Source organism: Crocodylus siamensis, chromosome 11, assembly GCF_052110815.1.
Source record: "Crocodylus siamensis isolate JL-2025a chromosome 11, ASM5211081v1, whole genome shotgun sequence".
NCBI classification, from domain to species: Eukaryota; Metazoa; Chordata; order Crocodylia; family Crocodylidae; genus Crocodylus; species Crocodylus siamensis.
In genome coordinates this window covers 48,808,331-48,822,214 of record NC_143405.1, presented here as the reverse complement: position 1 = coordinate 48,822,214, position 13,884 = coordinate 48,808,331, and the positions used below count along the sequence as shown (strand labels likewise).

Here is a 13,884-nt window from a genome sequence, read left to right as displayed (position 1 = left end):
GCAAGGAAATAATGATCTAAACTTTTCCCTTGGGAATCTGAGCCCTTCCCTTAAGTCAGCACAAAAAAGATGACGGGGAGTGGGGGGAAGAAAAGGCTTTTACCACTCAGTCAAAATTCCAGGCTTCTCCACCCCCCTTTCCATTCCTGGGATCTGTTTGACCTAACCTGAAACAAATCTGTTGATGTTGCTCCTGTCAAAACTGCTTCTAATTGGACTATGGGGCTGCAGCAGGTTAAGGCTTCGTTATCGGCAGAGCAGCAGGATGACAGCTCCTCGCGCCTCAGATCTTGCTCCTTGTTAAAGAGCAAGTGTATTTGACTAATGCCTCTCACCGCTCTGAAAGGGGGAGCTGGCAGGATGGTGCTGGGGGAGCTCTCGGAGCGCAGAGGCTGCAGCGCGAGTCAGAAGCTTTACCGTAGCTTCATGAAAGCTGCTCTAGAGGAAGGTGGGATCGGCAGGCTCTGTCGAGATATTCAGCACCCCAGGAACATGAGAGGGAAGTAAGGAGTGAACCGTCTCTAAGGAGGAAAACATGGCTGAGATGAACAAAACCCTTCCTGACTCTCCCGTCGCTCTGGCTCTGGCAGACCTTTGCTCCCTGTCCACCTGAGCAAACCATGACCTCTATCTTCCAAAGCATTAATCTCCTTGACCTGGGGCCAGAGCACTGGAGAGGCACAGATAAGAGGTGCATTGTCAATGGCTGCTGGCCCCGTAGGTCTGCTGAGGGCTCCCTTTGGGGTGGAGAATGCAGATGGGACCCTCTTCTTTCACAAGGAAAGACAGAGTACAAGCTCCCAATGGGGAAACAGCTCAGCTGGACAGAGCTCTTGGGATAAATAATAGGCTTCCTCCCTCCCCACACAGAAACAGCAACGTGAAGAAAGGAAACGAGGAGGACACCGATACCATGCTGCTCCTCCCTCTGAAACAGCAAAGTCCCTGGGGAAACAGGCCAGGGTGCCCCTCCCTTCTGGTCTTTCTCATCTTGGATGGTTACCTCAGACACCATTTAAGCAGCATTTAAATTAGAGCACCTATCCAGCTAACAAAACGGTCAATTTTTTTTTGTTTGGTTTTTTTGTTTCTTTTTTTTTCCTTGCACTAAACAACATTCAAATAAAACATGGCACAGGACAAAATCTTATGAAATATCAAAGCTCACGGGACTGCTCCCACTTCCTGGTCTCCCGTTCTCCACCCCGAACCTCCCTGCATCGGCCCTTGGATTTTTCTTTTTTTCCAAAAGCTTTTTTTTTGTTGTTGTTTTGTTAGTTTGTTGCAAAATGTAGAACCTTTCTGCCCCAGACCTTCCCCAGTCCCAGCCTCCCCACCCCCCCTTTTTGTTATACTTTCTTTTTTTAAATTAAAAATGTTGTCTATCTTGTGTAAATTGTGCAAATATAGCAGTTAACACTAATGGCGGAAGGCCAGAGAGAGAAAGAGAGAGAGAGAGAGAGAGAGAAAGAGAGGAGAGGGAAGGGACTGGGTAAAGAGCGGGGGTGGTGGAAGGGAAGCAAGTCAAGTACAGTAAAAACCGAAGCCCACCCACCCTCCTGCCACCCAAAACAAGAACATAAAAACATTGTCCTAGAAGTTAGCGTGGCTGCCCCGAGCCTCCAGCCTTTCGGTCTGGAACGTGCTCACGGGAGGAGCAGCTCCGCTGGGGGGGCGCCGCCGCACCGCGTGGGTCTCGGCTCCATCGCACTGCTCCCTACATTGCTCCTTTAGAAAGGTCTCTGGGTCGTTCGGGTTGGATTGTGGTTGGTACGGTGGTAGGTGGCCTGGTTGGTTTATGGTAAGTGTCTCGAGACGTGGCAGGCTCCGCGTGTCCGTTTGGCGCTGGACCCAAAGTACTCTGCTGCTGCTGCCGCTGGCTGGCCCTCTCCTGTAGTCTGCACTGCTCGGGAAGTCATCAGGGCTGCCTCGGCCTTTTCAGCTGCTTAGGGCCATTGTGTCAATTGCCTGCTCCAGCTTACTCCTCAGCCGTTGCCTCCGTGCCTGTTCGTCCTTCTCTAAAGCAGCTAAAATCTATCAAAGGGGACAAGAGAGGAGGAAGAATGAGGAAGGGAGGAGAGACTCCGCTTCATCTCATGCTACTGTTACTTGCAACGTGTTTCCTAGTGACACCCAAAAAGAGAGACTAGTGAAGGGGCAAAGACCCAGCCAGGCCACTGTGTCAAAGGGGAAGGAGCTGGCGGTCCCTCGTGAAACGACTCAGGTTGGTTCCCAAGCTCTGACAAAATGGAGCAAGTTCAGAGAACAGCAACAGCACGGCAAAGGAGGAATAGCTCAACCGGAGGATACAGAAAAAGCTAACGAGAGGCCTGTGCAAACACAAAGCGAAGGGCAGGATACCAGTTAAAAAAAAAACCCATGGTAAACATCTGATGTCAATGGAGAGAAATTATTTTGCATGGGTGTACAATGAGGGGGAAATAGAGAGGGGAAAAAATGCAAAAAAACTTCAAGAATGTTCTAAGGGCTGGATTTACCTGCCTGCAATGCAGCCTTGGAGGAGAGTTGCTGGCAGCCCCTGTCGAGGGAGCAATTTCAGCCCAGACTATACTAGAAATTTCTGAGGGCCTTACTTCTGAGGAGCCAGTTATGGATACCCCAAGGAAGTCTGAGAGCAGGTGAACAAGGATTCTTGAAAACCAGGCCCCTATATGCCGCCTCAAATAGGACACCCAAAGCTGCGGGCTGCTTCTGAAAAAACCTTGCTTTCTACACGCATCTATTCAAGTCAGATGGTTTTTGATGGGTACTGCTAATAGTACAAGCACACATAAAATAGGTTTAACACTGCTGAGTTGGTTTCTTGATTAGAAGGCATGGCGGTTAACAGAGACATCACTGAACAGCCTCTCCAGGGCTTTGTTTTATTTTGCTTCTCAACATTAACAGATCAAGAGAATATCTGCCTCCATGCTGCTGCCACAGTGAAGGTTCCCCAGCTAGGGAACAAGGTCCGAAGTGCTTGAGGCCAGACTGCAATACTGTGTGAACCTAGAGTACTACAGACACAGATGCGGCTGTGGAGTTACGGAGGTGACTGAGACCATGAATTGGCCCTAGTGCTCGTCTTAACTGCGACTGCTCAGAGTTGAGTTAAACTGGCTCACTAATGGATGCAGTGAACTGGTCTGAGTAAAATAAGAGCTAACTGAGACCTTCAGCCAAATCCCAGAGAGAACCAGCACCAAGCTATTATTATTAACTGGCTGGCAGCAGGCCACCGGTCATTTGCCAAGTTAATTTATGAATCAGAGTTCAGAAAACCAATCCAGCCCGGCTCTGTCAATTCCAGGAATAAAGACCCTTGTTAACAAACAGGAAAGCATATGGTGCCCATCTTGGCCTGCTGTGGCATTGTAGCATATCCTCACGGAGCTCGGGATATAGATAAAATATATCAACTAGGACCTGAGCTGGGAGCAGTTCAAACCTGGAGGAAGCAGATATCACTGCTGACAAGCTAATCTGGGGGAAGAAACTGCTGTGTGGCTGCTGTGGACCTGCCAGCATAGGTGATGTCTCTTCCCCAGTGCTCTGCACACACCATCCATTACGGTGGAAGGGAAACTGGAAGCCTAGAAACAATGGCTGACATTTGCCCCATCACTTGCAGGTGTACCCAGGATCCAGCCAGGGGAAGAAACAGGGCTACCCCAAGATGGGCACTGGGTCTGGTCGTGTAGCCAGCCTGGCAGGACCCAGAAAGTACAGGAAGACCTTTTGAGAGAGGCCGCACTCTAATGCAGCGCTGGTGAACTAACCGGCTCTGGGTGTGCGGGGAGTGACAGTGGTGCTTCTCCATCTCTGCAACTGAGGCTCGGCGGCTATGAGGCCTCCTGGCTATCGAGAGTGCATCTCAAACAGATTTTCTGCCAGTGACAACTGCTGGGGGGGACCAGGGGGAAGGGGAAGGCTTAGCAGATTGGAGATGAAGAACTCGGTTCTGCAGGAGCGCTGTGCGGGCAGGCGTTCAGGCACGAAGCCTTGGCACCGCCTGCCTCCGTCAATGGGAGGCCTCGTTGCTATGCAGGAGGCGCACTCGCAATATTGGAAACATCAGACGATGACATTTCTCCATTGAAATCTCATTTCTCTAAACAAGCTTGTGCTTCAGTGACAGGCCGGAGGATGGGAGGGACATGCTTCCCTGGCATTTACATGACCTGGGCCATTAATAAAGGCATGGGGAGGTGGGCGCTTGAGGCTGGACTGTGGAGGGCAAGAGTCAGGGTCAGGAGGGAGTGGGTAATGAAGCCTACCAGAGAAGCAATCACATTGCTGCCCACCCCCAGCAGGCGAAAGGGCAGAGGCCCGTTTAGTGAGCGTTATGCCAGCAGAGACAGAGCAGCTGATTTAAAAAACAAACCTGACAGAAATCCCATCTCCGCGGGTGAGTTTGTCGGAAGAGCAAATTTTTTTACAATTAAATATCAAGGCGTCCGTCAAAGGGGACTCGATTAACCATTTCACTGGTTGCATAATTGGAAACAAAGTGCTGTATAATTAATAGACTGACTAGGAGGCAGGCAAAGTCCATTGCAAGCCCTACAGGTAATTCCTTAATAGGGAAATCAGCTCCCTTTGATTAAGAGCTGCTGCAGCTCCCTGCAGGTTTTTAGCATGGAGTGCACAGGATGTGCTGTGAAGCAGATGCTGTGCTAAGGCTCAGTAACCCCTGGACACCGGAGACATGGGTCTCAGCACGTCTCTTGACTCCAGGTAGGTAACACCAGCCAGTCTGGCCCAGCTGGTCTGCACTTCCGCAGTGCATCCAACCAAGGACTCAATCCCGCAAAATGTCAAGCATCCAACTTCACACTGAGGGTGTTTCGTGCCTGTCAGGTTCAGATCCTGGCTGAGATGCTATAGTAAAGGGAGAAAAACCTCCTCCCAGACATTTCCTCACATCCCGTGGAGATGAAGTTGCAAGTTACTTAGGCCATTAAAGACTCCTCTAGCCTTTTTCCAAATCCATCCAGCCTGTGCCTTTGCTGCAACTTCATGATCCAGGGATGACTTCTCTGCTCCTTCTCCTGGGTCTAAATGTGATACCCATTAATTTTGCTTTGTGACTTCACTCCCAGATTATGAACTGTGGTTTTGTGGGCTTTTATTGTGCATCCTGGGATTCTGTTGAGGTCCTGGTCACTGCAGAGGGTGTCCTACCTACTGAAGAGCTGCACCAGGGCTGGAAAGGTATTTTTACACTGTGGGCATTTGGTCAGGAGATGGCAGGAAAGATCAGCCAAACTCTAGATTTATTCATCTGATCAGCTCAGATTCGGTGGCTGGATATTTTACTGGTTAGCTTAATGGTCACTAATAGCAACATCTGTACTTCTGTTCAAGGACAGGGGAAAACAAATGTCACGCTTCAAGATGTCAAACTCATCATCTATTGGAGGTCAAAAAGCGATTCTCCTTGTGTGCTGCATGTTATAATCATCTGGAGACATTAAAAGACTTCTATTTACTTTTCCCTGACTGACAGCTATAGTCTACAGCTGGAGACAAAGCACAGGGCCAGGTGGACTCAGGTCTTATCCAACATATTTAAAGATCCCAATGGACACTTCCCTGTCAGTAACCAGACTTGCCTCTAGAGGACACCAAAGCACTGTGTACCTAACCAAAAAAAAAAATGTATCTGGCAGTCAAAAACCATGCATCTTAAAGGCATCTGATGCAGAACTGAACAGGATGAGTCTGAGAATTGGAATCTGTCTAGTTACCCAACTCACCACTGCCTCTCCTGATAAGACAGCTGTATATTACTGAAATCTGAGGGTGCTGAAAGATTTACAACCTGCCTCGTATTTATTTGATTATCTTTTATCTTGTTGTCTTCATGGAAACAACACAGCAAAAGAAAATCCATGCAGAGTATAAAGAGAGATACATGCCTGTCACCTGCTGTAAGGAGCCAGGACCAGTGATTACGAAGATGCAAGTACCCAAATGAAAATTAATTATGATTTTCATTCAAAGCCAATGACAGCATATTATTGCGCTGAACAACAGGAAAAATTATTCTCTCCCATTTCGCATCAAAGAGGGTGCAATCGGGCTGCATGTAATTGTGCTTAATGAATGAAAACAAACAAAGGGAACAGCTGCGATTTATTAATCCCATTACGAATAATAAAAGAAGTTCCTGAGAGCTGTGAACACACTAGTGATGCTTAGAGAGTGGGCTACGAAGGAACATTCAACAGATGCCAGACCACAGTTAACTGGCAAGGACAGAGAATGGCAACTCACCCTCTGTCTCCAAAGAACAGCTTATTAATATCACACTTCCCCCACTCCTGACTCCCCCACAGTGGTCCGTGTGCGTATGATTTTTAATTTAAGACCAAGGTGTCTTTTAAGTACTGATGAAAGGGTGCCTCTGACAGCTTAAGCTCCCTGCACAGCTTTGCCAATGCATTTCAGGCTGGGTGTATAAGACCCATCGTGCCAACCCAGACCATGACAGCATTGGCAATAAGCAACAGCCAGGTTTGGAGTCCTATGTAGCTATAAACTCACCAAAAACAAAGGTCATCTGAGGCAAGCTGGAGCGCCTCCTCCACGTGTCCACTTCTTACTTACAGAAGTCTTGTCCCTCCAGCTCCTCCCTTCCCATTTGCAGTTAAAAGCCCTGATCAATAAGCAGTTACACAAAGGCACCCAAAATCCATCTGAACCCACCTGAATCTGTGCCACAAAATTCAAGAAATCACCACTCTCTCCTGCTGACATAGGCCCAAACCACTAATCCAGCCTCCTCTCTGTGCCTATCAGTTGCCCAGTTTTAGTAGGTTTAGTGTCAGGCCAGCGAGAGCTATTTGCTGGCTATCCCCAACAACTGGAAGAAGAGACAACAGGGGAAGCTGTACAATCTTTGCAAACCCTGTGCCTCATGCCCTGATTTCTCCGTCTCCCTGCTTTGACTTCTGTCTCTTGCGGCAGGGCGATGAAGGAGTTCGGTGATGTGAGCACTTTTCTATTAAGAACTATACTAAGTTCCTGTCACATTCATTTCAGGAAGGTCGCCCAACAGCTCACAGGGAGGGATAACCACTTGGTAGCTACTAATGAAAGTCAAATCGAGACAGCCCACAGAAAAAGGCTGTGTATCCCACTCCCTTGAGCTAGCTATTCCTTTCCATTTGTCTCTTCCTGCAATGTGGCTGCAGGGTGATGGGCTTCATGCTGTCCCCCTTGGCTGGCTCCCTTGGGGAGGAGAAAAGCCCCTCTGTCACGCAGGAGATAATGCACCATTCTGGGGCAAAGGCATTTTATGGGCTAAACAAATGACAATCCAAAGTTTGCACTCAGTGTTATGGGAACAATAAAATCCATATTATTGTGTGCTACACACATACACACACACGCACACACATTATAGTCATATATTTTATTGCTTTAATAAAAGGATTGCAAAGAGTGTGTTTGATGAGTGGTTTATGAAGTTAATTTATGCCAATTACCCAAGGGTTGGGTTTTTAACCCTTTTTATCAACATCCAGAGTGGGCACCGCTTTCACCAAATATCCTACAGGATCACAAGCAAGATCCCATGTGTGTAAACTCATTGGTACTGCTCTGTTATGGAATAATTTAAAGCAAAAAGGGAAGGAAGCAACTGAGGTGAGGCACACTGGGATGATAACTTCAACCTTGTATCCTTGGAGAATTGATTTTAAATCCTGACTTTCTCAACTGGGAAAGGAATTTAGCACTTCCCTGTATTGCGTGCTAGAAGAAATAGGGATACAGACCAATATCTCTGTCACAACGTTTGGAAGAAAAGAACCAAGACTAAAGCAGCTAGAGGTACTGCTGCAGGTCAGGGATATTCACACAGCTGACTGGCGTGTCCATTGTGAGAAAAGCAAGGAGTGGTTCTGATCAGTTCTGAGGGCAACTGATTGCAATAGCAGGGCCAGGAGTGAAGAGCAAAGTTGTTGTATGAAACTAGGCCTCTCACCACTGCACTGTGCTAATCACCCCTTGGCACTTACCTTCCATTTTATCAGCACCCCTTTCACCCAGTCTCCACAAGAAATGCAGTCTATGAGGTATACAGCTGGTCAGCACCCTGGCTGCTAACTTAACTCCAATGCACCCAAGAATGAGACACAAACCGGGCAATGTCCTCTCAAATGCTTTTCACCCCATTGGGTACTATTTGGTTAACACAGGATGGGTAACTTAATTCCAGGCCAGACTTCACCTTAGGATCCTGAAATGTCCCTAGCATGAGATGAATCCAGTCTTCTCCTCTCTAGTTCAAACCAAGGGGCACATGGGTGTGGGGAAAGTGCTTGCACACCATGGCTAAGAGCCACGCCAGCTCCCCTGGGGACTTACCTCATCCTTGTACTTGGTGATGTACGAGTAGATCTCGTGCAGCGCACTCATGCTGTTGAACTGGCTCAGGTGTAACCGCGACTGCTCTGCCAAGTACGCACTCATGTCCTGGTCGCTGATTGCTGGCATTTTAGCAATATCTGCATAATATCTACAAAGGGGACAGGAGAAACACAACAGCATGTCTCAAACAGGTGTGGGTAGAGGGGAAAGGGGCAGCCTTCTACATAATTCCTTCTGCAAACACCCTATGGACAGTCTGAAGAATGAATACAAGACACCTCTTGTCTTGCCACGATGGTATAGATACACCTGGCTCCTAGAACGCTGCCAGTAGATCTGAAAGCACATTGCAAAAGGGCTCAGTATCATTCTCCCCATTTTATGCAGGAAGTATCATTAGCTCCATTTTACAGAGGGATCTCTCCAAGGTCCTCCAACAGTCCAGGGGCACAGCAGGGAACTGAACCTAAACCTTCTGAGAAGCAATCCAGTGCTCTGTCCAGCAGGACTCAGGCATTTGCAATGATTTTCCACTTGCCACCCTCAAGCCATCCATTTTTTCCTGCCATGCCTCCAGTGACCCTCAAACCTCCTACTTTGCCCCTTGACCCCATATCCCAGAATCCTTTATGAGTTTCCATCAAATAATCCCACAAATTGCTGCAACAGGTTGTTGTTTTTGCGCCATATAAAGCCAAAGGTGGTATTTTGTGATCACCTGTGAACATTTCACATCCAATTCTTTAGTTTATACAGCTATGCTGACCACCGCACGGATCACATCTTCCCCAGAGAGGTTGTGGAATCCAGATCTCTGGAAGTTTTTAAGTGCTGGTATACAAACATTTGTCTGGAAGGCTGTAGACAAGAATTATCCTACAGGTTGGGCTAGATGACCTCTTGAAATTTCTTTTGGCTCCTTTTCCTTCCCGATTCTCGATTCTTCACGGTTCTTTTATTGGAACTGCCAGTTGCAGTCAACCACATTCTCTTCATTCAAATCCTTCTTTCTACAAAGCTTTGCAATGATAAATCTACCCAAGAAACTTCAATTACGCCATAAAGCCATACAGCAGATGAAAAGTGTGAAATACAGCCACTTAGCCCATATGGGAATATTGCACTCAGCAGAAAATAGACTTCTTCTGCTATTCTATCCTCTATTGGTTCTTGCACTGCACTCATCACCATGGTATCTGAACACCTTACAGGAGTGCAGCAAGTGACGGGAAGAACATCTGTCATCTGCTCACTCTTTCAGGGTCTCCTTAGACAGGGGAGTGATTTGGAATTCTTTTAATTCTTTCCCCCTACCCCTAATAGAAATGTCACTATAGGCTTGTGTTGGAAAAAGCAAGGTCAAAGCCACTAACCTTGCACTTGGAATGAAGGTGAGGAGATTGTGGTGGCCCTTAATGCCTGAGATCTCTCACGTCACAACTTCAAAACAAGTACAACCTGAGAAAACCCTGCCTCCTGTACCAGTGAGCTTCACCTTTACTGTAGAAAAGTCCACTGTGCCAGAAGAGTGAAAGTGCTGAACATGGTCTTCCTCTCTCCCCTACCCACTATGTTGCACTGATATTTTCCTTATGTTTTGAGTCTAACTGAAGCTGTAAGACCCTTAGGACAGCTAACACATCTTTTTAGTCACTGGCACAGCACCGTACTCACTTGTGCTGCCATATGAATAACCGCAAGCTAAAAAAAACATTGCAAGAACCTTATTTGGGTGGCAACATCAAACACTCAAATCTCAGGAAATGCCAGAGTTACAGTTACCCACATAAGCAACCTCCCAGTAGAATGAATTAGGCAGGGGTCCTGGGGAAAAATGTTAGGTGAACAGATAATACAGAATGTATTGTAAAGCAGAAGCACAGAAAAGCTAAAGTAAGGCTGCAACAGCAACTGCCATTTCTCAACTTTGCAACCTTAATAACCTTACTTAAAACACACCTTAGTAACCTTACGTCATTTCCTTGGCTTTCTTTTAAAATGCGGAAGGTTTGAACCCTGAACTTTCTGTGCTGCAGAACAGATTTGCTATGTTAACTAGCAGCAAAGGAAAGCTGTTATCCCACTGGGATGGAGGCTGGGGGGAGCCTGCCCTGTTTTTTTCTCCTCACCCCAGTTTAGTCTAGCTCTGGCAACCGTATGAGCTCTTCCTGAGCAAGTCCATGTTCAGTGATTAGTTTAGCAGACTCCTAAACTGAGGAGTGCAAATGAGACAAGGGAAACAGCAATGTTCAATAATTCATCTTTCCACAAAACCAGAATGGGTACTCGTGAGACAAAGAAAAGGCACTTCTCTAGCCCTGGGGCTTTCTCCTTCCTGAATTTCAAAGGCCTGACGCAAACTGTCAGAACATCTCTGACAAAGAACCACAAGCATATTTTTAAATGGGAAAGCTACATGACCTAACTATCCGGCCCATTCCCAGGTCTCCAACACATAAATTAGGGACCGCTGCCTCCTAGACTTAACCAAAACAAGCTCCAGAAATGAACCACTCAGGGGATCTTTTAGAGCAGCTGGAAAGTACTCCACTTCTTTCGGGCTTGCCGCTTCCTAGAAAGGGCTGGCCAACATCAGAGCGGCTGGGGACCACATGCTGCAGGGACTCCCCAGGACCCCCACCACATCACCCATTAAGGACCATCTGTAGAAAAATCATTACATTTACCAAGCTCTCTAAGCATGCACAATATGAACTGGAGAGTCCGTAAGCCTCAGTTATGCATATACCAAATACAACATGTACAACACAGAGAAGGCCAGGTCCAAGGACACTTACCTTTCTACCCAGCTCTTATAGTTGGGGATGTCCTTGGCGTACAGTAGTTTGTTGGAGGGAGAGTCTTTCCCTAGCTTGTGCTCAGAAGTTGAGCAGGAGTCCATGAATGTCTGAGCCACCACTGATAGGCAGGCATCAGTAATACTGTTCTTGTGAATGTCAAACACAAACTGGGGGTTCTTAATCACATTCACCCAAAATCGCAGAGGTAGACTGTGGAAAGAAAGAAAGAAAGGGAGTCAGTACAAAAAACGAGGCCTTAGGGAACAGCTAGTAGACAGGGCTCTGATCTCTGCTGATACAGGATCCTGGGAAGCTAGAGTTTGGCATATTCCTCTCCCCAAGTCCTACAAGAATATAAACAGGTTGGAGAAAATATCCATTCAGCTACAGACCCAATGGCAGTCTGGGATCCTGGAGAACTGTCCCCTAAGGCCCATCCTACTCAGGGACATTTCTATCCGGTGGGTACAGAATAGGACAGATAAGATAGCAGGAAGGAATTTCTCAGCCACATCAGCACTTTCAAAGGAGGGTGATGAGAGATTCTGGATACTCTGAGGGCCTACATCTACCTGCTGTGAAACGAGGGTCCAAGACTCCTAAAGACCCCACTAGCACTACAGCCCATCTCTGCCTGACCAGCACTAGTATTCATGAAGAACAAGCGCTGCTCCCCTGCAGCTCTGACGCTGAGCTGATCTTGCAGCTTTGGTCAAAGACATTTTGCCTCAGTGTGGTTACTGGATATAATGTAATTGCATACCCTGTGGTCTGTCACACAAGGAGGCTACAGACATAACCAGGTGTCTTTAACAGGAGCATATGGAGCTGAAGATGGAGCCCAGGCAAAACCTGGCATCATGGGGACTCAGCTTGAATACAGAGCTTGTCAGGATGTCTCTGCAAAAGGGATCTGAACCCAAGTCTGTCACACTGCAGGTGAGCTCCTAACCATGGTCTGCATAAAAAGTCATTCTCTCTGTCTCTGGACCAAGGAATATTTAATTTCTACAAAGAAGGGCAGCACCAAGAGGAGAAAAAGAAGAAACCTGATCAGGCAGAGCAGAGACTAGAGCCACATCCCAGGGGACCGTTCTGATACCCAGGCTATGGACTATTTGGGGAACACATGCTCTTTCTCTACCTCCCCCTCACATTTTCAAGGCAATTTTTGGAAAATCTCAGCTTGATCACAATAGGGCACAGGGAAGAGTCTGAAATGTTAATGAGATGAGAACACTAATTCCCCACCTTGCTCTATTTCAGTCCTCCAACAGAAATGACACAGGAAGACCAGAGAAACCAGAGCCAACAACATGCAGCACTGCTGGCTCCCAGACATCTGGAGAGTCTCTGCGTGTGCAAACTCACTCTGCCTCAGGGGCATTTCCTCTGCTGAACTGTTGCAGCTGCCTGAGACGAGACTGCTGACCGGGGACAACCTACAACTCTCAGGTAACAAGGGTCTCCCATTCATGGCGAGTTCATGAGGGAAGGGATTTTTAATGCATTACCACAGAGGCCACCATCCCCTCTGAAGGAGCAGGGGGTCTGAAGGAAATTGTATGGGACGGGGACCTGGGTCTGACTTTAATTAGCAATGGTTCAGAGCAACACTCAGATTCTCCCTTCCTTTCTCTTCAGCCCAATGTCACAAGCGAGCTCTCCTCATTTCAAGTCCTTTGCCTGTGTTTCCCGTTTCCTTCTCCCAGGTATTCTCATCCCCCCAAATCACTTCTGATCAGAAGACAGAAGTGTTGACAACCCTTTGATCCCAAACCGGGGATGTCCTTTTATTCCTGTTAGTTGGGATTGGCCACCTTGTCCCTGGATGCTTCAATAGCCTCCACACCTCTCAAACAGCTCAATCATTTACTCCCATTCTGAGACCGTGCTCTGTTCCCATGGACTGTGTCTTATCCGCATGCCTTCTGTCTCAGGCCAAACTGGGCATAACATTTTCCCCCTCAGCAGTTGCTCCTCATGGCAATCTACAAAATTCACAGGTGGGTTCATGTGAAGTGGGGCTTGTTGAGCGGATTCAGGTATTTATGATAGGAGGAAGTTTAGGATTGCCTCCAATATCAGACAACAAAGCTATTGCTCCTGGGGGCTCAGAGCTAGAGGAAGATGCTGGCTACATACTGCACACTAAGTGTTTGCTCAGAGCACATGTGCGCATCACTCTCCCTTTCATTCAGGTTCCTACACCAACCTCATCATGGCAGTCTCTGCACAACCGGCTCTCATTTATAAGCTGCTCAAAGATCAACCCCTGGGACAAATCCCCTGGGAATGACTGCGTCTCAGATGCCAAATGCTTGGTTCCACAGGACTCTCCTAATGAGGGTGCTGGGTGCACGTGCATATTTCAATTGTGAAGGGAACAGCCTCAAGAAATTAGCTCCACGCATCGAATTAGTGCCCTGAGATAAGTGTGAGCATTAGTATTCAGAAGCCTGCGTGCCCAGCCCCTGCGGAACCAGGCTTTTTTCTTCCCCCTTCGCTCCTTCCTTTAATATAGCGAGCAGAGTTATAAATCAGTTCCAAGCGTTTCTGCGCTCTCACATCTCCATTTAAAAATGTTTCTTTTCCTGCCCTGCTAATTGCCGACAGTTACTGAACTATACAAAAGCAATTTGGCTGCCATTTAACAAATGCCAGACACAGGAATGTACGTACCCATCGCCAGTAACAGCAA

At 47.4% G+C, this 13,884-nt stretch overlaps 1 protein-coding gene across 6 annotated transcripts in view; it reads right to left on the bottom strand.

The window, feature by feature from the left end:
• Nucleotides 1-475: 475 nt before the first annotated feature.
• The window catches only part of PLXNA1 (plexin A1), a 233,419-nt gene continuing 220,010 nt past the window's right edge, over nt 476-13,884 (bottom strand). For all 6 annotated transcript variants that reach the window (XM_090022932.1, XM_090022938.1, XM_090022936.1 and 3 more), the window contains 3 exons: nt 11,181-11,393; nt 8,380-8,530; nt 476-2,034 (listed from right to left, as the gene is read on the bottom strand). In XM_090022932.1, the coding sequence (XP_089879058.1) occupies nt 1,939-2,034; nt 8,380-8,530; nt 11,181-11,393 (460 nt within the window). In that variant the 3' untranslated portion in view covers nt 476-1,938. The remainder of the gene's footprint in view (nt 2,035-8,379; nt 8,531-11,180; nt 11,394-13,884) is intronic.